This window comes from Ictidomys tridecemlineatus, chromosome 12, assembly GCF_052094955.1.
Source record: "Ictidomys tridecemlineatus isolate mIctTri1 chromosome 12, mIctTri1.hap1, whole genome shotgun sequence".
Lineage (NCBI taxonomy): Eukaryota > Metazoa > Chordata > Mammalia > Rodentia > Sciuridae > Ictidomys > Ictidomys tridecemlineatus.
In genome coordinates, this window is record NC_135488.1 from 95,364,346 (window position 1) to 95,387,606 (window position 23,261).

A 23,261-nucleotide genomic window follows, 5' to 3' on the forward strand; every position below is an offset into this window, starting at 1 on the left:
TGCAGACTGGGATCCACTGCCAACACCCCACCGAGTTCTGAGATCCACCCCCCGACAAGCTCCACCCCCGACAAGCCCCACCTTCAAGCCCCGCCCCCTCCCGCCTCGCCCGAGATATGCACATGCGTACAAGGAAGATTTAGAGCGTTCCCCCTGGCCAGGTCCCCAGGCCCATCTGCCACGCAGCCAGTCCCTCCTGCCCATCTTGGGGCGGCCGACTTCACCATTTAGTAGTACGCATGTGCAGACCCGTGCAGCCCAGCAAGTCTTTAGTGAGTGGGGGTGGGGCGGCAGGCCGGTCCCAGCCGCCTGCGCACGCTCGGGACATGCGCAGTGCAGAGGCTGAGGCGCCAGCTGTCGATTTGGAAGTTCCGGGGAGAGAGCGCATGCGCGAGTGTACGCGTTGCCGGCGAAGAGGGGAGCCTGACGACTCGGAAATTTGAATACCACAGTAGCATGGAGTGTGACCTCATGGAGACTGACATCTTGGAGTCGTTGGAAGACCTAGGGTAAGACTGCCAGGGCACGGGTCTGTCAAACCCCACACTGCTGACGCCCCGAGAACTCCTTCTGCGCCCCAGTCGGAGACACCTGCCTCTCCACGCCTCACCCCGTGGCTCCTGCTGTCGCTTTCCTGTGGCCCCGGGACCCCCAAAGCCACGTCCACTGCCTTCCCTGCGGGCTCGGGCCCTCCAGCCCCAACGCCCCTAGTCTTGCCCGGAGCTCCCCGTAGCCGAGTTGCCCGCAGCGTTTGTCAGTCATGCGTGTCATTGTCTGGGCTTTGGTTCTCGCCACCCCCATTCCCCGAGCTTCTCTGCTTGCTCCCATCTTTCTGCACTACCCCCACTCTAGAGGTTGCCAAAGTTGATTGTTTTCCTACTTGTCCTCCAAATTTCCTGCCCCTGCTTTGAGCCTCTGTTTCTACCACACCCCACTTCTCAAAAAAAAAAAAAAAAATCTCCTTTGCCCAGTCATCCTCTGCATGCACCTTGGCTTCGCTAAGGCACATGTTGGGCGCTGCATGCGTCCCTCTAGCCTGCTCAGCTGTGCACCTAACCTATCACCACCTCTCTGGGAACAACTGACAGTTTTCTCTGACTCTGACACTGCCGTCTTGAGCCCCTTTAGACTAGGATCAATCTTCAGCCACCAAGAACCGGCATATTTGTTTGCATTTTCTCTCTCCCTCTCTTAACAGTTACCCAATCATAATTCATCATATCTCGGAGCTTGGAAGTAGGGCTTCTTATCACACTGGGTCACCCAGATCAATTTACTCTATTAAATTTGAGAACTTGGAACCTCTTGGGCTAAATATGGTTCCAGAAACAAATAGTATGATTCAGTATTTGCTTACTGGTACTATATCAAAAAAAAAAAAAAAGAAGAAGAAGAAGAAGAAAATAAAAAAGTACAGATTTAGCTAGTTGTGTTTATAAGTAACTAGTCCTTTGTCACAACATTCCTTATGACGTTTCCAGGACATGGAAACCCTTAAGAGAAACCTTTCTTTAGGAAAACACCCTTAAGGGTGTGTTTGCTGTTTTAGTAGAAATCTTTAGGAAAGGCAGCAGTGGTACTTATCTTTCTTTGTCAAAGTGAATTACCATTGTTCTTTTCTTTGAAACTTGATCTAAATGTTCATGAATGTTCCAGGCTTTAGGGGCTTATTTCTTTCATTAGGGCATAAATGACACTTCAGGTTTAGGTGTTGAAGGAGTGGAATGAGAAGAGTCAGATTGGCCTTCTTTAAATGTAATCCTTCCATATGAATAAAAGGTCACTTCACAGTTGGCCATGGATGCAGTTTCTTCTCCTTATTGTTCTTTTACCTGTGTTTTTTTAAACTGTTTTGTTTTCCTCTTGGGTACTATGAAAGTAATTATTACTATAATAATTGTAGTCAAGTAAATCATTAGGTTGTAATATAAATCAAGGAATTTTTATAAATTTTAACGTAATTTGGTGACTCAAATGTTAAAATACATGCTTAATTGATTGACACATCCTTTTATTCAGTGAAAAGTGTTAGAGGTGAATGACTATCTTTTTCTCAACTTGGCACACAGTAGGAATTCAGTAACTACTTGTTGAATAAGTTAATAAAGTCTAAATATGAAACACAAGAAGGAATTTCTAGGCCCAGTCTCTTCTTTCCAGTATCTATTAACATGTGATTTTTTTTCTGTTTACATTCTAGACTATGTATAATTTCAATAGTCTTTTTATTTTTTTTAATTTTTTTTTTTTGTAGTTGTAGATGGACAGACAGAATGCCTTTTTTTTTTTTTTTTTTTTTTTTTTTGGGTGGTGCTAAGATTGAATCCAGTGCCTCACATGTGCTAGGTAAGCACTCTGCCAATGAGCTACTGCCTTAGCCCCAATAATCTTTTTTTTTTTTTTTATCTTTTTTTTGTACTAAGCATTAAACCCAGGGATACATCACTGATCTACATCCCCAGGACTCCCTGCCCCCCTTTTTTTTAACAGTACTGGGAATTGAACCCAGGAGTACGCTATCTCTGAGCTATACCCCTAGATCTCTTTTTAAAATTTTATTTTGAGACAGAGTCTCCCTGAGTTCCCATGCTAGTCTCTTATATATATTCCTCCTGCCTGAGCCGCTCCAATAGCTGGGATTACAGGCATATGCCAACATTCCTGGCTATAATCTCAATTTTATGTTAAGCTTGCATGTTTGCTTTGCTTGCATTTTTTGTGAACACTGGGGATCAAATCCAGAGCCTTGCACAGGTGAAGAAACTACTACCACTGAGCTATACCCTCCCCCACTTTTTAAAAATTATTTTTTATTTTGACACAGAGTTTCTTTAAGTTGTCCCTATTGGACTCAAACTTGCCATCCTCCTGCCTCAGCCTCCCTGGTGGTTGGGATTACAGGCATGTGCCACCACATTCTGCTTCCCATTCTATTTCTTTTGTAAATGTAATCATATTTTAAAGGGATCAAGAAGTTTAATTTCTTTAACATATCAATACCGCTAAATCTCACATTATGTTAAGCATATATAATGTCATCTTTAATAATAGTGTTTTAATCAGTATTTCATTTAAATAAATATAAAACAATCTGAACATATGTATTTAATATTATTTTGAATAGCAAAACCTTAAATTCTAGAATAAGGTAGTGGGTGTTTATTATTGTCATGAATGTTTGAACATTTTATAAATTTTTATGATTGCTTTGGGATTATTTACAAAAGATTAGGATTCATACGTACTGATTCAACTGACCAACAGTTATTAAAGTAATCTTGATATTTTTCTGGTACTACTAATATGTTTTACTTTTTTTTTTTCTTTTTTTGGACAAAAGATTGAACCCCAACATTGCTTTACCCTAAGCCACATCCTCAGTCCTTTTTATTTTTTATTTTGAGACAGGGTCTCTTTCTAAGTTGCTTAGGGCCTCACTTATAATTTATTCATTTTTATGGTGATAGAGATTAAACCTAGGGATGCTCTACCACTAAGCTACATCACTAGCCCATTTTATTTTTTAAGACAGTATCATTAAGTTCCTGCAAACCTGCAAACATCCTGCCTTAGATTCCAAATAGCTGGAATTACAGGCATATGCCACCTAACCTGGCTGTCTTACTAACTTTAACCGCCATTAAGTGTAGAAAAACAAAGTAAATGTCTAATTAGAAAGTTTTTTTGGGGGGAAGGGGAGTTGAAAGAAGTCACTAAAAACCTAACCTAATTGATTTCTGGAAAAAATCTAGCATAGATAACTTAAAAGCTTTATTTCTGAAATAGTGCCAGTATAATTAGCTATCACTTGTTAATTGGTTTTAATATTTCATAACAGTAAGGAAATAAACCTAAAATAAGAGCTTTCAGTAAATGTACAAAAGTTGACAATTTAATATTAGATGTGGTTCTGTTAAATATTCACATATATTCTGAAGAATGTAAGTACAGTTACCTTTTGGCTTATTTTTAAAATGGTTCAGCAAGTTCTGTTTTGTTTACATTTGCAAGTTTAGAAATTGGTCATCATAATTTACCCTTTTAAATTATTGCTTAATTATATAAATAATACATAGACTATTTTACCTGTAGTCTCCTAGGGGGGCTTTATATTCTTCTGAAGTGTAATTCCTTTTTCACCAGTTACAAGGGCCCATTGTTGGATGATGGCGCACTGTCTCAAGCAGTCTCTGCTGGAGCCAGTTCCCCTGAGTTTACTAAACTCTGTGCTTGGCTGGTATCTGAATTAAGAGTGCTCTGTAAACTAGAGGAAAATGTTCAAGCAACTAACAGTAAGTAAACATTTATTTAGAGGTGTAAAGTATAAACATAAAATTGTATTGTCAGTTAACATTATTGATAACTAAAGCTTAAATTTCATGTTTTTTTGTAAATGTAAAGAATATTTTGTTAAAAAACCAATATACTTTTTTTCCTCCATAGTTTTTTAGAGATAAGGTGATTCAGAAGTTTAAAAAACAGAATGTAGTCATGTAACTTTAAAAAAAATTGTGGAGACTGAAAAGACCCTGTTACTGTAATACAGAAAAACAGATAGCATATGGAATATATGAACTTTCCATTTTTTGCATAATATGTATCATGAGATCCTGAATTGGTGGCTAGAACTAGAAATTTTTCCTCTTAGGACTACTAGATTCCAGAAGCACATTATATCATGTAAAGCAAATGTATTATAATTCTGCTGTGCTATGGAGGAAAGAAACTGCTTAATCAAGAAACCTTATCGTATATCATTAAATACATCAAGACCAGATCCAGCACCATCAGATTTATAGGGCTGAGAGCTGCTTTATATTGTCAATTTTGTCATCTCTTGAGCATTAGTTTGTCAACTCTGCAAAAGAGACAAAAACTTGGAACCTGACACTCCACCATCTGGTTCCTTGTTGCCATAAGTAAACCTATAATAGGAGACAAACAAAAATGCCCATCTGTTAACCCCACCCTTAGGAAAAACAATACCCATAATCCCCTCCCCCCCCCACATAATCCCATTTTGAAGAGTTTACTCACTTGCATGTTAGTGTTTAATGTAGACATGTTAGTTGCATCCACTTCTTGTCTGTGAATATGTGTTTTCTGGGGATTGAGCACAAGGCCTTGGGCTTGGTAAGCAGGCACTTTACCACTGAGCTTTTCCCCAATTCTAATTATTAAGGAAAGTCAGGTGTAACAATAGCAGGGCTTAGGATCATTGTATTTACAAGTTCTAAGCACTTTACATATCTTAACTCAGGGCAACCCTATGGGGCATGTTTGATTACTCTCATGCATTTTAACAAAGAGGCTTAAAGAAGTTTTGTCACATAACCCATTGGAGGCAAAACTAGGACTCAACCTCAGCAGTCAAGTTCAGAGACCCTGTTCTTAGCTACAGTACCTCTTGACCTAACATGTCAAGAAATTGTAAGATTTAAACTTGCAGCCCCTTTATTTAAGTGGCGTATTATATGGAACCCAACACATAAAACAGGTGAGAAGTATAGCTGATCTGCTTGATTTGGAGAGGGGGGTACTTTTAGCACAGATATTTTCTCCTGGTCCTCCCTAGCTGCCTGTGAAGGACCTCTATGGAACTCCAGGCTGCATAGATGACAGCTGAGAAAACACTGATAATACAGTCTTCCTTTGTTACTACCTCACTTCCCTAGGTGCCTCTAAAGGAGCACTGTGGAACCCAATGTTTATATATCAGTTTGCAGAACATTGATAATACAATCCTTGGACTGGGGTCAGATAAATTAAAGTTTAATTTTTACCCATCTTTGATACGGAATATGGAACCATCAAAATGATACAGAAGAAAGCAACCCCATCTTTGGCTTACCCAAAGCCTGTTTACTGTTTACCTTTTTTCAAATTATGGAAATATGAACTATAAGTTATATTAGCTGCCTTCAAACTTAGTCTAACTGGGAATATTAGGTACAAATGAAATAACTGGAGATTAGTACAGTAATTAAATGCTTCCCTATGTGGTTCACAGGCAGAGCAATAGTACCTAGAGAAAGTTTGTCAAGGAGCAAGACCGCTGGGTTTTTGGATAAGTGGGATTTGCTGGAGGAGAAGAGAGCAGTAGGCTTATCAGTGACAGGAAATAAATGAGGGCTTAAAGAGAAGATGACTGGCACCAATAGAGGGATTGTTTGAGGAAATGGTAAGTAGATGATGATAATCGAATGAGCAGGGAAGGGCAAACATGAGTAGCTGTGAAGATTCATTAAAGGCAAACTGAAAAAATTAATTACATGAGGTATACATTAGGAGCCATTAAAGATTGTCTTATAAAGGAATAACCTAATGTGCAGTGTAAGAAAGAAATTTTCAGTGATATAAGAAAAAATAAATTAGAAGGGAAAGGAACTCAAGTTTGGAAAGGCCTATTAAAATTTCAGTTTTTAATATGTAATTGTTATGCTAATGGAAAAACAACAGTATTATTGAATAAGATTATTTTAATTCTTGAAAAGGTCCAAGTGAGGCTGAAGAATTCCAGCTTGAGGTGAGTGGGCTACTAGGGGAGATGAACTGCCCATATCTTTCACTGACCTCTGGGGATGTGACCAAGCGCCTTCTCGTACAGAAGAACTGCCTTCTTTTGCTCAGTAAGTTCATGGCTATTAGAATGTAGTTATTTTTTCTATTTATGTTTTTCATGACTAATAAACTGATTTTTTAATTTTGTTACGAATGTAATTCTACTACTATTTTAAACAAAATGTTCTTAAATTTCCGATTTAGGAGCAGATTGTGGGCAAATGCACTGGTAGCATTGTTGACTTTATGATTGAGGCTCCTTTATTATTTCACCTTTGGTGGTTCTCAGGCTGTTTTGCTTCATCTGCTGTGACCAATGGTATGCTGGAATGTTAAAAGAGTGTGTGATTGTTAAACCTTTGCATTCTAGACCAGAAGCACATTTTTAAGTAGACTGGGAAGACAGTGTGGAAATAACAAAGGCTTCACTTATTAATTCTTTGAGAAGAGTAAGCATTTACTAGATAGAGTTAATGTAATTATTAAAGTAATTTATCTTATTTATATGTGTTTGTGGTTTGAATTATTTGAAGGGTTTTGATTTATTTGTAAACATTCTGTAATAACATTTGGATAGTTCCTATACTTACTGATCATTCCAGGAAGTAAGATTTTATAAAAAGTTTTTTCCTTCCATATTTTTTATATACTAACAATTGTTTGCCTTTTCACCATGAAAAATAGTAAATAGACTCACAAATTTTATTGCCTTGTGTAAACTTTATAATAAACGCAACCAGTAATCTTAACTCAGAATTGTTATATCATTCTAAAACACATTTAAACTAAGCTTTGGTTAATTGATTATTAAGTTTTTGTTATGATAAACACTATTCAAAGGATTTTTAAAGTGTCTCTGAAAAATTATACTTCATATTGCAGTTCTGAAGATTTAAGTTTTTTAAAAAGTTCCTCATACTCATTATACTTGGGCACTAAGTTATTCCAAAATCCCTTTCTTAACTTCCCCTTGGTCAAGTGATTGCTGCTGGAGGAGGGGGAGTATGCACATAAGGGTAGGTATTGCTTTAGGTATTGATGTTGCTGCATATGGCTCTTAGATTTTCATTCAGTTGTATAATTCCATAACTAGCTCAAAAGCGTTGTATTCAGCTGACTCCCTCTGTACATTGTTTACCCTCACCAATAGTATTTGACACTGAGAATATGTTAATATGCAGGAAGGTAACAGCTGTATAGAATAACTAGTAATGACCCTGAATTGCTCAGAGTTTAGCTTTTTAGCCTTGATACTTATAAAACCCACTTTAAATGTAAATCTTCATAAAACGTTTTTATATCTTCCCCATTTCTTAATCAGATTGCACTGAAATTATTTTGGACTCAGGGTCATAATAATAGGCTTTATTTTTAATGTGCTATCACCTCAAAAGCTTTTCAAGACTATCCAACTGTTTGCTCCTCAATTAAATGACTAAATCAGCCAAAGGTTACTTGACTTTTAATTTTTCATACATGCACTCTGTTTCCCTCTTTGCTTTTGCCTCCACTGTTTCCCCTTTCTAAAGTGTTCTCAGTTTGTAACCTGTCTTTCATTCCAGCATTTTTGATACATACTCATTGCTGCTCTGTGTAACTATTTCTCATCTTTCCCCACACATCGGTTGTCACATCGTGATGCTATAATTCTACTTCCAGCACCCTTGCCTCCCAAATTGAGTCCTTTAGCATATTATATTTTGAGGGGAAGAACAAATAAACTTCATGAGAACTGTTATGAAATAGAATAGTCTTGGAGAGGTAGAAAAAATCACTCATGTGTCAGAATAAGGACTCTGCTTTGGCTATTCTTCGGCCTTTTGTGGTCCTCAGATTGTTTCCTGTGGGTAAGTTAAGTCAGATCACAGTTTCTAGTAGATGAAGAGTTAGTCATCTTTTTTGGGGTGAAACTATGTCTTTATTCTCAGATCATAAGTAGAGATACTCTCTGGTTTATTTTTTGTAATATCTCTAATGCCTTTCCTTTTGAAAACATCAGTCACATTTAAAGCTTTTTTTCATGGTAATTATATTGGTGAACTAATTTTGTTAATACATGAACTATGTTGTCCCAAATTTAGAGAATCTTTTTATTAAATCATTTTGTGTGTGATTTTCTAGAACAAGGGTTGGCAAACTTTTTCTTAAAGAGCCAGATAGTAAGTATTTCTGGCTGTGCAACCCATGCACTGTCTCTGTAAAAACTATGCAACTCTGCTGTTGGAGCAGGAAAGCAGCCACAGACAATGAGTGTGGCAATCTGCTAGTAAAACCCATAACAACAAGTGTTTATTTTCATAACTCTGGGTTTTACTGTTTAGATGTTTTAACACATAAGTGCAGGTTGCTATATGGAACACATTAAGATTTTATCAAATCTACTTAGAATGGCCTTTGCAGAAATTTAGCTGTATTTATTGTTTTAGAACAGAACTTGGCAGCTTTTCAGAAATGATTTGCCCAATTATGGTCCCCCTGTGCTCCTAACCTTACACCTTGAGGGTAGTAAATGAGATATTCAAACTGATCAGTGTTTTGTACTTCCCATAGGACTTAAGGGCCTACAAAATGTCTTTGTCTAAAACTACCTTCTTAGAATTATTTCCCTTTGCCACATAACCTGAAAGTCTTAAGATTCAAATGATTCTTAACTGTCATTTTATAAAAATTGAAATGTCCTTGGGAAGTTTAAGGGAATGGAATTTAATATTTGGACCTTCAATTGAATTGCCTGAAACGGACTGTGGCCCTCACTATACATGGCTAAAAATCAGCACTCAAGGGCATGATATTGACACAAAGAAGATTCTGCCAAAAAGTGATGTGAAGTTTTGTTGTTTGTGGGGAATGAGGTAAGAAAAGTAGGGGGAAGGGCACCCTGAGGAGGGCTTTCTTCACCAGCCAGACAGTAGCATGAGGATGCTGGAAACATGGAAAGGAACTTTGGGGAGTTGGTACCTTTCCACTTCTCCCGCAAGTTAAACGGTTGGCTTAACAGGCTACCTTATTATTGGGAGACAAGAGAGCATGATAGATAGATCACTGGTGCTCACAAGTGGGGAGAAGTTAAAATACACACTCACGTATATGTTACATACATACATATGTGTGTGTGTGTGTGTGCACTTTTTAACCGTCACTAAAAATTGGCCACCAATCACTTTCTACAAATTGTTTAACAGATGCCAACCCTTGTTCTGGAGGTTCCTTAATGGTAGAATGCAAGAATCCAAATCTGTAGATGTGATCTCCCTTGATCCTTTGGTTCCAAAGAAGAATTGCTTATTTTTAAATTGACTTTTAAGCATTATATATTGGTGAAATACCTGAATTACATAACCAGTATCTATGTTATGTCATTTACAGGTAAAAATGTTTTTTCTTTCATGTTTTTATCCATTCTTGCAGCTTTAAAAGTTACATATCATTAGGTCTATAGAGTTGTGACTCCAGACTTATGACTATTAACTATAGCTGTATCTCATTTGAAATCTTATTTTGTTTACTTCAGCATACCTCATCTCAGAACTAGAAGCTGCCAGAATGCTCTGTGTGAATGCTCCTCCAAAAAAAGCTCAAGAAGGAGGCGGTAGTGAGGTCTTTCAAGAGTTGAAAGGCATATGTATTGCTCTAGGAATGTCCAAACCTCCAGCCAATATAACTATGTTCCAATTCTTCAGCGGGATTGAAAAAAAAGTAAGACCTTTAGTACCAGATTGTAGTGTATTAAAGGCATAGTCCTACATTTGTTTGAAATGAAACATTAAGTTTATTTCTCTTAATGGGAACCTGATGTTCATATTCTTAAGTAATTGTTACTAAATGAGTTTTGGGTTTTAAATCCTAGATGCCTTAAAGAGAAATTAGTGTTTTAACATTTTACAAAACATATTAGCATGTTTCTTTTTCAAAAAGGAAACTTGACTCCTTGGTTTATGAGCTGACATAAGCTAATGTAAAAATAATTAAGATATAAGTCCTTTTTAAAATTTGTCATTGAACTTTTACACAATTAATTTTTAAGGTCTTTATCATTAAATGATATCACCCTATCCCATTGACTGGACTGAAAAGGATGTTAATATTTGTCTAATCCAGTCACTCTGGGTCTTATATATTTGGGTTGGCCAGATTTTTCTTAAAGGTCCAGGTAGTAAATATTTTTGGCTTTTCAACCCATGCACTGTCTCTGAAAATGATGCAACTCTGCTGTTGCAGCAGGACGCAGCCACAGACAATGTAATTAGCAAACTAGATTTATTGACTGCTAATTTAATCTAGTATGTGAAAATGAATTGGAATTGTTTTCATACCACGTCTTGGCAATAGTTATTTTTGATGTAATTGATTAGGAACAAGCAATTTTAACAACAACAAAAAAAAAATGAGTAAAAGAGGATGGTATTTGTTGTAGCAGAATTTTTCCTTATATGCATATCTGCTGGACTCTGAGAATTGGTACATTTGCAGAGTGGAGTAGATCGACACCATGATGCACAGATTTGGCTGAATGCTACAGGGGTGCAGCAGTGTATCTAGTCCATATTTTTCTGTGTTCATTCATTCATTCAGCAAGCGCTCATTGAGGGCACTGTTGTCAGGCACTGTTCTAGGTCCAGTGAAGAATTCAAGCTTCTGTAGGCTCGTGAGGAGTGGGACAAGTGAGTGTTTCTCATGGGTCTTTACATTTTCGTTTCAAAACATCCTCCACCTTTGCCTCTGTCAGGAATCTTCTTTTGATGACAAGATATGATGGGATTTGGGAAGATGAGGATATGTTTTACTTTCAGATTTTTTGTTCATTTATTTATGTTTTTGTGTCAGTTAAAGGAAACATTAGCAAAAGTTCCACCTAATCATGTGGGAAAGCCTTTACTGAAGAAGCCAATGGGACCAGCCCACTGGGTAAGTAGAGATCCTCGGGTAAACTGTAAGGAATTATCTGTTCCATGACTTTTGTGTGAGCACTTATATTTTGTGCTTTTTAAGTTGTGTTTCATAATACATGGTTTTCTAGATGAACAGCCTTAGAATCATTTTTGTGAGTCTCAATATTTATGCAGAATAATTCTGTGTAAGATTAGAAGTACTTATCTCATAACTTTTAAAATTTTCACAAGCTGAATAAAATAAATTGAAGTTCAGTATAATGCTTATTTCTAATCACCAAATGGATTCAAGCCAGAAACGTCATTGGGCAGAGTTTCACACAGTGAATTGTGAGAAGCTAAACAAGAATTGTGTACTTTACACAATCTTTATTATGTTTTCAGGCTTAACATACTTTTTGCCTAGTATTTCAGTAACTATTAATCTATTACCAAGTGGAATTAATTAATTACTAGGGATTGCAGTTTAAGGGAAACAGATAAAATACAGTGTCTCTTCTTTAGGAACCACATGGTCAAGTGCTTTAAATTCTAACTGGTCTTTTTAATTTTACTTCAGGAAAAGATAGAAGCAATTAACCAAGCCATAGCTAATGAATATGAAGTTCGGAGAAAGCTGCTAATAAAACGTTTGGATGTCACTGTTCAGTCCTTTGGCTGGTCTGACAGAGCTAAGGTACCTATTAAATAATTTAAAAGTATAGTATTTATAGACATGATCCCTAAACATCTAAAGGAAAGGACCCTACCCCACCCCTAGCTGCACTTTTACTCCTACTGTATCAGCAAGTCTGGCAGCTATACTTACACAGATAAGTCTTGACTAGGTAGGAGCAGTGGTGAGTATGTAACTTTTCCTACCATCGGGAATTCAGATCTTTAACTTGCTTTATATGAGTGTTAAGTTGTTCTGAAAATTGATATTTTTCTTTGAACACTTTTCTTTCCACAGAGTCAGACAGAAAAATTAGCCAAGGTTTATCAGCCGAAGCGTTCAGTCTTATCTCCTAAAAGCACTATTTCTGTTGCTCATCTTTTGGCTGCAAGGCAAGACTTGTCAAAGATTTTAAGGACAAGCAGTGGTTCCATAAGAGAAAAGACTGCCTGTGCCATCAATAAGGTGATTAGAGTACCTTTAATTTTTTAATTTTAATTTTAAGCTAATATATTTAGCTTTATTGATAAAGTGAGATAGTTTAAAAATATCTTTCTTATTCCATAGGTGTTGATGGGCAGGGTACCTGACAGAGGTGGTAGACCCAATGAAATTGAACCTCCACCCCCAGAGATGCCACCATGGCAGAAAAGGCAAGATGGCCCCCAGCAGCAAGCAGGAGGTCGAGGAGGAGGGAGAGGTGGTTATGAACATTCCTCATACGGTGGACGTGGAGGTCATGAACAAGGAGGAGGGAGAGGTGGACGTGGTGGCTATGACCATGGTGGCCGAGGGGGAGGAAGAGGAAATAAGCATCAAGGAGGCTGGACAGATGGTGGGAGTGGAGGAGGAGGAGGAGGAGGAGGAGGAGGAGGTGGCTACCAAGATGGTGGTTATCGAGATTCAGGTTTCCAGCCAGGTGGCTATCATGGTGGCCACAGTAGTAGTTATCAAGGCGGTGGTTATAGTGGTTTCCAAACATCTTCATACACAGGAAGTGGATACCAGGGTGGTGGATACCAGCAGGACAATAGATACCAAGATGGTGGGCACCACAGTGATCGTGGTGGTGGTCGTGGTGGGAGAGGTGGTCGAGGAGGCCGGGGTGGTCGTGGAGGCCAGGGAGGTGGGTGGGGAGGAAGGGGAAGCCAGACTTACCACCAAGGGGGTCAATTTGAACAACACTTCCAGCATGGAGGCTATCAGTATAATCATTCTGGATTTGGACAGGGAAGACATTATACTAGTTGAGGCTACAGAACCTTACATTTTGCTAGAGCTCAAATAATAGAAACTTAGTTTCAGAATCCTGAGTCCAGCATCTATTTTGAATTAACGTGAGACCACAGGTGGTGGCAGGCAGATTCCTGCTTGGCATAAACATTGTAGGTCTTCCTTTGATTCTGGTTTTTTTTTTTTGTTTTTTTTTTTTGTTATTGTTGTTGTTTTTAATGGACTTACATAATGCTGTTTATTTGAGAAAAACATACAACATCTCTCCTTTCTATGAAAAAAAGTTTTTAAAAGGTAATTAAAGTTGCCTTTAATTGACCAGTAGACTAATTCCACAGTCAGAACATGCATACTTTTTTTTTAAGAAATTACTTGAATAAAGTAGTTTTCAATATGCAGTTTTGAAAATGAGGATTCACCTAGACTTTTTTAGATTTACTACTAGGAAATCGTCCTCATATTAACAATCCATTTATATGTGTTTTGTGTAAAATATTGTAATGCCTATTTTCCGAGCACAATTCTGCCCCAATTGGCATTTTATTCAGAGAGGTTGTGCCACATTTGCTTCATGATAGACCCATTAGGCCAGTTCCTATTAAATGAGCTCTTCTGCAGATAGCACATTCAGTAGCCTTATTCAGTTGATGGAATACTGTACCATATGCTCAACTCTGAAAACCTTGAACACGGCCAAATTCCATAAAGACTATAAAAGCAAACTAAGTTGTGAACCTATAGTACATTTAGGCATTTAGTTAAGTATAGCAACTCAAACTGACCTGCATCCATCCAAAACAAGTTCTTCGTTCAACCGTGTTTTTACTTGAAGTCTGCTAGAAGAAATAGCAAACCGAAATTTGTTTTATGCACGAGTTAATACCACTGGCTCAGCAAATACAAGTTAGTTTGCTTTGGGCAGGAGACTTTTTGTAATGGAAGAAATGCACTACAAAGTAAGGTAGATTTTGCTTAGTGCAGGAGGCCCTTTATTATTGCTGCAGAAAACAAAAGCCTGGCTGAGTTGATGTTTTACATTCTCCTTTACTGAAATCTACACGCCATGATGCTTCTTGCTGGGTTTTTGTATACGTAAACATTATCAAGCTGTGAAAGAAAATGGCTGGAGGTGTGCTTTGTGTGAAAGGTGAGCAATAAAGTATCTGTATGTTCTCTCTTTGGTTTGAGTTTTATTTTAGCTACTTTTGAATACTAAAAATTCTGGATACTTGGGTCAAGCTTATGAGCCAAGGCTTTGTTCCCAAAGATTCTTGAGTTTACTTAAAACGTAGTTAAGTAAAAGGTCACACTTATCCTAAAACCCTAAATAAGTTGAAAAATGATCATTTCTGAATTTACTTTTATAACAATAGGGCTAGAAATATGCATTACTCAACTCCAGCCACTAGGTGTAGCTGTTGCCACACCTAAGATAAATCAATGTCTCTAATCTTGGGAGTTTTGTTTCTCCATTCTTCCTAAAAAGGGTGGGGGGGGTGTCTTAAAAGGAAGTGGATTGAAAATACATTTATTAAATGAAAAACCAACTTTTAGAAAAATCATGTCTTACCATTGAAAATGTTCTACTTAACTGCTAAGAACGTCTAATAACTAAAACCATCTTTGAAAGACCTCATTGATCCTTTTGTTAATTTCACCTGCCTGTTTTTCAGCTAACAGATGCCATTCTAAAATGTTCAAAATGTTTCATCATTAAAGTTCTAAGTTCTGTTTTAAACATTGTAAGAGTTGGTCTCCTGATGTTAAATAAATGTTTTGTACATACAGGAATTTCCTATTAGAAATAAAGTTGACTGGTTTCATATCTTGAAATTATACTTTAGAATCTGTTCACATGTAGGTTTGCATTTGCTTTAATCAGTTTTTATAGCCTGACTCCACAATATACACATTGTACTCATTCTTTTGACAAATGTAATAATTACTAGATTGCTTTTTCAAACATGAGCATGTATAAAAACAAATGATAGATTTCTCCATGTTGGCTCTGATATTTAAATCCTCATTTTCTACTTCAAACTAGACATTTATCTCTACCTTAAAAATCATACAAGAATTGAGTTTCTCCTTTTCATCATAGATTTAACTTCTCTAGAAATGGGATATTATATATCACCAATTAGTCTGATTATGGTACAGTTCTTAGGTTTTGTATGGAAGATATCTTTAATCTTACATTCTTAAACTTCTAGTAAATAGTGATTTATTAGAGTGGGGCATATGGGAATTTCTTGGAGAATTAGGAAAAATTTTAGGAGGGAATATTTCACACAAATCTTAAAATATGTCTTAAACAATACTTTTTGTTAATGCTTTTGTTTCCTCCTGCTACTAGAAATCAGAACAGAATGTCGGTATTTTCTTGAGATTTTTTACAGTTGTTTGACTTATTTTCATTTCTTGTTCTAGATCCAAACTAACCTAGTGTCCAACTGTGCCATACACAGAATAGAATTAAATAAATTCTTGCTGAAGAAAAGCACTTGCAATCATTTCTGAGTACACTTAACTGATTACCAGTGTCCAAATCTCCTGTATGCTTATACTTGGAATTGTTTTAGGTAGTACCCATTGTATATTTCTGGATACTTTCTGTACTTGTATTACATCCTTTTTAGAAATAGGTTTTATTAATCATCTCTTCTTAAGTAATTTGGATGATAGTTATGGTATGTGATTCATTATTTTTTGTTTTGTTTTGAACAGAGGGCTGTTGACTTCACCTAATCAGAAAAATACATCCATCATTGGGTATACAGTGATGGATAAGACTTCTGTTTGCCTGCTTTTATTTCTTTCGTTGCTCACTTGCATGATTGTAACTAGAACTGTTCTTTCTGTTGTTCACTGCTGCATTTGTAGATTTGTATACATTCATGTGTACCTAGAATGCAAATCACTGATTGAAACAGGTATGCATGTCAGGGTTAGAACTGCTTTTCACCTTGCGTACTTTTCAATCATCTGCACATTTTGTTCTTAGTAAAGACGTTGATTTTTAAACATAACCTATGGTGTGAGAACTCCCATGATAAATCACTGACTGCCCACCAAATGTAAATGATGGTGGGGAAAATCAGGGGAAAAAAATAACATGTTTTCTAGGAATTTGGGGAGAAATCTTGAATAAGGAAAATCTTTAAATGATCAGTATTTGTTAAATTGACATAATTTCTTCAAGAAGAAAAAAAGGCCTACAGTTCAGTTAAACATGAGTGCTGAGTAAAGCACCTGTTTAGTGTGCATAAGGCTCTGAGTTCCATCTCCAGCACTGCAAAAGGTTTTAAAAATAAAAAACCAATATGAGTGCCTGCCATACTTCAGCACTGTGTTAGACTGAGGTACAAAGATAAGTTAGAAAGTCCCTGCCCTATGAAATGTCTAATGACAGCCAGAAACAGATAATTTCAGCATAATGAACAGTGAAAGGCCAGGATGCAGAATAGCATAGTGTTTAAGGCCACTCATTTGGGGTAGAAATTGACAAAAGTTGGGTCCAGTAATAGAGGGCTCTACGTGCCTTCCTTAGTACTTGGATTTATTTTATGTACAGTAGCATACACACCAACAACAAAAAGGATGGGACGTTCAGATTTGGAGCCCATATAAATTATAAGCTAGAATGCAGAATAAATTCATGGAGAGGAGGCCCAAAATTGGGATAATAAATAATGAAGCTTAACTAAGAAAGTAATAGAGATGGGGAAAAGGCAGATTTGTCAAGCTAGAGTGGAAATTTTGCAATTTGGTAAGTGAGAACAAGAAATTTAATATGACACCTGTTTTTTATTGTTTTGTAATTGAATGGAGAATGCCATTAATTTTAATCAAAATTAGGAAACGGGAGAAAGGGATGGGGGTGGTATTTTCCGTTTGAAATTACCATAAAATGCCTAGACATAGAGGTTTGGAACTTACCCAAACAGAAATCCAAGGATTTTTGCCTTGGAACATTTAAGCAAAACCGTAATTCCTTATTTAATCACCCAAGTGTGGGGAAAAGCAGAGGATCAAGGATGGAGTCTTGGGAAATAGTCATTTAAGGTACAGAGTAAGAGGAAAACTATGGGAGGCTTGGTTTAATAGTAAAAGTAGTTATTTATTAAAAGTGTTAAGTTTGGCCTAAACCAGTCTTTGTACTTGGGGTGATAAAGTTTGACCCAAAGCATCCCCCTCAACATAAGGGACACACCCTGGCTGATTGTATAAACAAATTGCAACCTAAAAGTATACCCTTGTCATCAAGTCACAGGCAAGTGTCCTCTTTTTTTTTTTTTTTATTGATTGTTCAAAACATTACAGAGCTCAAGACATATCATCTTTCATACATTCGACTCAATTGGGTTTTGAACTCCCCAAATACATAATACAGACTCACTTCTGTTACATACTCACATTTTTACATAATGGCATATTAGTGACTGTTGTATTGTTGTTTCTTTTTGCCATTTATCTGGCTGTAGATGTACCTGGAAATTGTGAAGCCGGGAGGGCGCCTGTTCTAGAAGCCTTGTTCAAGTAAACTGTTAAAAGCTTTTCTTTTTAACAAGAGCAGCATGAACACTACTCTTAACATCCATTTCACATGTAAAGAGGACACAGCCAGGATGGTTGAGTAGACTAGCCCACATCCATATAGCTTTTAAGCAGGGGAGTCAGATTGAAACCGAGTGCCGTCACGCTCCAGAGTTCAGTAAGGAACAATTCCAGGTGCTACCCAGAAATTCAACAAGCTAGAGCTGAAAGGTAGCCATTACAGCCTGTGACCTTTTCACAAGCAGTTTTAGAATAAAGACAGGACAGGAGGCTAGGGAAAGAATGAGAACAAAGAGAGTAAACTTGAGAATAGATCCAAAGTGTCACCAAAAAGGGAAAGACAGTAAAATAACAGCGTAAAATTTAATGGAATGAAGTGATATACTCGGAAAGATCACGGAACACCAGGGGAATTTTCTAGGAAATGTAATTGAAGATCTTTAAGAACCCAAAAGTGTTTATTGCAGAATTTTTAGGAAATTCAAAGGAAATGTGCTTAGCGCTCATTGTCTTTTTTAAAAAATTTTATTGGTTCATATTAAAAATATAGAATAGTATGGGTTTCATTGTGGCATATTTGTATATACTTAAAAATAATTTCATTTCCCAGTACCTCCACTCCTTCCCTTCTCCCTCCTGTGGATTTCTTTCCTCTTCCCTAAGATCTCCCTTCTGGTCTCATGGTGTCCTTCCCTTGACCCTTTTTCCCCTCCTCTATCTTCCATATATGAGTCTCCCTATGACACTTCTCTGAGTCTGACTCATTTCACTCAAAATTATGGTCTCCAGCTATTCTTTACAGGGCATTTACAAACACGTTGAAGTCAGATTTTCTTTGAGAAATGTATGAAAGGTACTACTCAGAACATGATAGGTTTATTCTGTTATACATAGTTTCTGGCACTTATCGAGCCCTTAGCCAACATCACCTCTAATGTCTCATGTTTTTCTGCTTCACAATTGTTTCTTACTAGAAACCAGTTCATGTGGTATGTGGAAGATGACTGATAACAAAACTATATACTGCAGAGACACTTGCTTCATTCTGATTCTCGATTATCAGAAATTAATGGGAAAAAAATTTAGTGAAGCAAGCAGAATGTAAAATTTCAACCTAAAAGGATGAGTGAGGGCTACCTTATAATTTGTTTTTACAGGATGGTGAAATATGATAGTTCAAAGTTTTTGGTGCCTCTCTCTGATAATTTACTGGTTACTGAGTTTTTTAAGTACTTAGTACAGAAGGGAGAGTAATAGAATGCACGTTTTCTCTATTGGCACTTACTCTGTAACAAACTAGGGCAATGAAATGTAAACCCTTAGTAAAATTTGAGAACAGTGCATATATGCATCAAGTATTTGTCTAGCCCTTCAATTAATGCATTCAGGCAATTGACCTGAATCCAGAACTCTGGTGCACTAGCTATGTGACCTTGAGCATGCTATTTAACCTAGCTAAACCTTAATCTTCCAATCTGTAAAATTCTTAGAGGCTCTTTGAGAATTAAGTGTGATAATTAATGTTAACATTCCCACCACAGAATATGCACTCACTGCTGAGCCATTATCATCAGTACAGAAGTATCAGTACTCAGGAATTCCCTAGACAGAATCTTAGGGAGATTACCTCATTACCTCTCCTGGTTCAAGTTTGGAACAAATATTCCAACACACAGAGCACTCAGTTCCCCTTCTTACAACTTCAAAACAGCCCACATACAGAATTTATGGTGGGCAATATGTTATGCATTCTTATGCTTTTTCTAGATGTTTTAAAATCTTTTCCCATAGTATTGAATTTGCAACTTGTAGAATAAGTAGTTTTGTAACTGCATTGTCAAGAACAAAGGGAGTAAGTTGAAGGTTGAGGGAGTTATTGCTTATTGACCCATGTTACAGAATTTTTTTATCTCTTTAGAACATTCCCTCTAGCTGGGCACCTTTTTTGTTTTGTTTGCGATTTGTTTGTCATCTGAAATAGAATAGGGCTAAGGATATAAATCACTGGGACAGTACTTGTTAGCACCTTCAAGGCCCTGGGTTCCATCCCCAGCACTTGAAAAAAGTACAGGAAGAAGGTAGAATTATACCAATAATTTAGCTTTGCTGCTTATGAAAAGCCATAGCAAGGGATATGCTGCTTGTATGGATTACCTAAAGCAATGGAATCAGTTTCCAGATCCTTGTGTTCCACCAGTACCCTCTCCCAAAACTTGCAGAAAACAACTTTTCCCATTTTACAAAAGGCCCAGATGTATCCCACATCTTCCTCTTATGAATTCTGCCTCAAAGTATAAAACCATCCAAGTACCAAGGAAACAATCAAAATCAAAATAATTGGTTTTAGGGTAGCCTCTCATCTTTTCAAAGCATTCTAGCCTTTTATACCTATTTCCTTTGGCCTGTTTGGGATATTCTGAGTCCAAAGTAATCAAAACAGGGTGTTTAGGTATGCGGGTTGTTTTAAACATAACTAGAATGTTTAATGAAAAACAAATCTGTTGTGATACTGGATAAAACTCACACACAAACTGCTAAACAATTTCTTTTACACTCAAAAGAGGTCTTAATGCAAGAAATCAGTTAAAATCTTTATGTTGTTAGACCATGTTATGAAATATATATTCTAATCATGATTAATGCTCATTTCAACTTATAGAAATAAAATTATTTAAATTTATGTTGAGATATTATAAATTCAAAAATGTGCAATTGGGAGCTGAGGCTGAGACTCAGCGGTAGCGCACTTGCCTGGTACTTGTGAGGCACTGGGTTCGATTCTCAGCACCATGTATGAATAAATAAAATAAAGGTCTATCAACAACTAAAAAAAATATTTTAAAAAAATGTGCAGATGGACAGAATGGCTTGAAGACTCCTAGTCTGACAAATGTCCATATGCATTATCTGTGGAATACTTAATTACTAATGTACTACCTATAGACAGGCAGATTATAATAGACTCTGCATATTGTTTAGCATGCTAAGCCCCTTCTTGGGAATACAGCCTCTACCGCTTGTGCCACAAAAACCCACCTTGAAGTCATTTTGGATACAGAAAAAACAAGAATGATAGATGTTTTTGAAAAATGGAGTTTCTGTCTCAGTTCAGCTAACAACTAGCTCTGTGATTTTTCTGTTTCATTAAGAGATTAGTAAAAGAGTATGCATTCTTCTGGAATCAATCCTTACATGTGTCTCCTTGGCACTTCCCCTGCATGTGTCCCTTTGTAACATAGGTCTAACAAGGAGGAACGATTTCATTCTGTTGCTGTTATTATTATTATTTAATTTTGAATAGATGATACATAGTTGAAATTCAAAATGAAAAAAAAAGTTACCCAAGGAAGTCTCCCCAACCTTTGCCACTGAGCCACATTTTCCATCTCATAGATATCTATTAGATGTGTGTTTTTAACTTTTTCAGAGGTGCTTTAAACATGCAAAGAGAATATGTTCACTCTTTTTACATTCTCATTCATTCTGTATGTTATCATACAGTATATATTTGCACCCTGGTTTATATTTAAAATTTATCTTTGGGCTGGGGTTGTACCTCTGGTAGAGCATGTGCCTAGCATGTGTGAGGCCGTGGGTCCAATCCCCAGCACTGCAAAAATAAATAAAGTAATAAGGTAATAATATTATCTTGGAAACTTTTCCATACTAATTGATACAGAATTTCCTCTGTTGTAAAAAGTATCTGAATGGTATTACATTGTATGGCTATAACCATTTTAAAAAATTTTTAGTTGTAGATTAACACAGTACCTTTATTTTGTTTATTTAGTTTTTTATTGTGGCCCTGGGGATCAAACCCAGTGCCTCATGCACACTAGGCAAGTGCTCTACCACTGAGCCACAACCCCAGCCCCGTAACCATGTATTTAACCAGGGTTTTATTGATAGATTTAGGGTTATTTCTGATCATCTCCTTTCCCAAACAACACTTGTGAAAAACCTTTTACTTCTTTTATATCCAAATGTAGCTTGAGAGGTCACAAGTAAGAGCAAGGACTCTGGACACAGATCCTTGGCTTCATCACTTACTGTATGTGTGACTGGGAACCTGTGGTTTAACTTCTCTGTGAACCACCCTATTTCAACCACTTAGAACAGTACCTGCCATAGTAAACACTGGAACTAGCAGTTACTGCTGGTCTTCTAATATGACTGTCATTCTCATTATCTTTAAGATAAATTTTCAGATATGGAATTAGTAGGTTAAAAAAAAGTACACCTGTAATTTTGACAAGTATTGCTGGAATCATCTTCATCAAGGTTATGCAAATTTATATTCATGAAAGTGATATGTGTATAGAATATAGCAGTTTCTCACACTTGTGCCAAAAGATTATTCAATTTTTTTGAGTCTTGTATGTGACACTGTTATCACAGTGTAATTTTAAGTTGAGGAGTGTGTGTGTTTGAGGCTAGGGATTGAACCGAGGTCCTTGTGTGGTGGCAAGTGTCCTTCCACTGAGTTTCATCCCCAGCCCCTATATTTCCCTTAATTAATGGGTAGCTTGGTTTCATAATTTTCATAATTTTCTAATGGATTTCTTTTGGTGTGAGTTATCACCCCCTCCCCCAATTTTTTGCCCATTTTATTTCAAACCAGGATGTTGAATTCCTTTTAAAGTCATAATGCTTCATTTGTTAAGTAAATTAGCTCTGTGTTCATAATAGGATTTGCAAATATTCTCAAATTTTTTATCAGTCATTTCACTTAGCTCTTGGTGGGATGAGCCACATGAACCTTTTATTTATATATTTTTAAACAGATGATTTGTTAAAAAAATTATTCTCTTATAACTTGTAGGTGCTATGTCACACTTAGACATGCTTCTCTAAGATATTAATTTCCATGTGATTTATTTTATGATTTTATTCTTTTCCATTTAAATCTTTCATTCACTGGAATATTATCAGGGTGTAAGTTTTGAAGTATCAATCCAAATTTAGGATTACTACATAGTTACCTCAAATCAGTTAATGAATAATATTTTTAAATGATACAAGATGCCTACTTTATCATATATTTAATTGTCATATTTTTTCAGTTTGTGGACTTGCTAATCTAATTCATATCTACACATGCACTTGTAATACACTGTTAACATATCTAATAGGGCTAATTACTACTCACTCATTAGTCTTTTTCAGGTATTTCCTAGTATTTATGTTTGTCATCCTCCACCTCCAAGAACTTTAAAATCAATTTACTAGCAGAAAAAGAAAGCTCCTTTAAGTGTTTTGATGGAATCACAAGATCACACTCAAAGGTAAACTGAAAGAGAGCCCAAATTTTCATAATGTTTTCTTCTCACCCAAGAATTGGTGCCTCACCCTTGGTTTTGGCCTTC

The 23,261-nt window shown here is 36.6% G+C and overlaps 1 protein-coding gene across 2 annotated transcripts; it reads left to right on the forward strand.

Moving 5' to 3' along the window:
• Window positions 1–343: 343 nt before the first annotated feature.
• Fam98a (family with sequence similarity 98 member A) lies at window positions 344–14,511 on the forward strand. 2 transcript variants are annotated; one of them, XM_005322459.5, is made up of 8 exons: window positions 344–509; window positions 4,144–4,292; window positions 6,495–6,629; window positions 10,073–10,257; window positions 11,386–11,466; window positions 12,010–12,126; window positions 12,403–12,570; window positions 12,673–14,511. In XM_005322459.5, the coding sequence occupies exons 1-8, from the start codon at window positions 457–459 to the stop codon at window positions 13,354–13,356; spliced, it is 1,572 nt and encodes a 523-aa protein (XP_005322516.1). In that variant the 5' UTR covers window positions 344–456; the 3' UTR covers window positions 13,357–14,511. The 2 variants fall into 2 exon arrangements, with proteins under 2 accessions (XP_005322516.1, XP_077885522.1); XM_078029396.1 differs by lacking the exons at window positions 344–509; window positions 4,144–4,292; window positions 10,073–10,257.
• The last annotated feature ends 8,750 nt before the right edge of the window (window positions 14,512–23,261 follow it).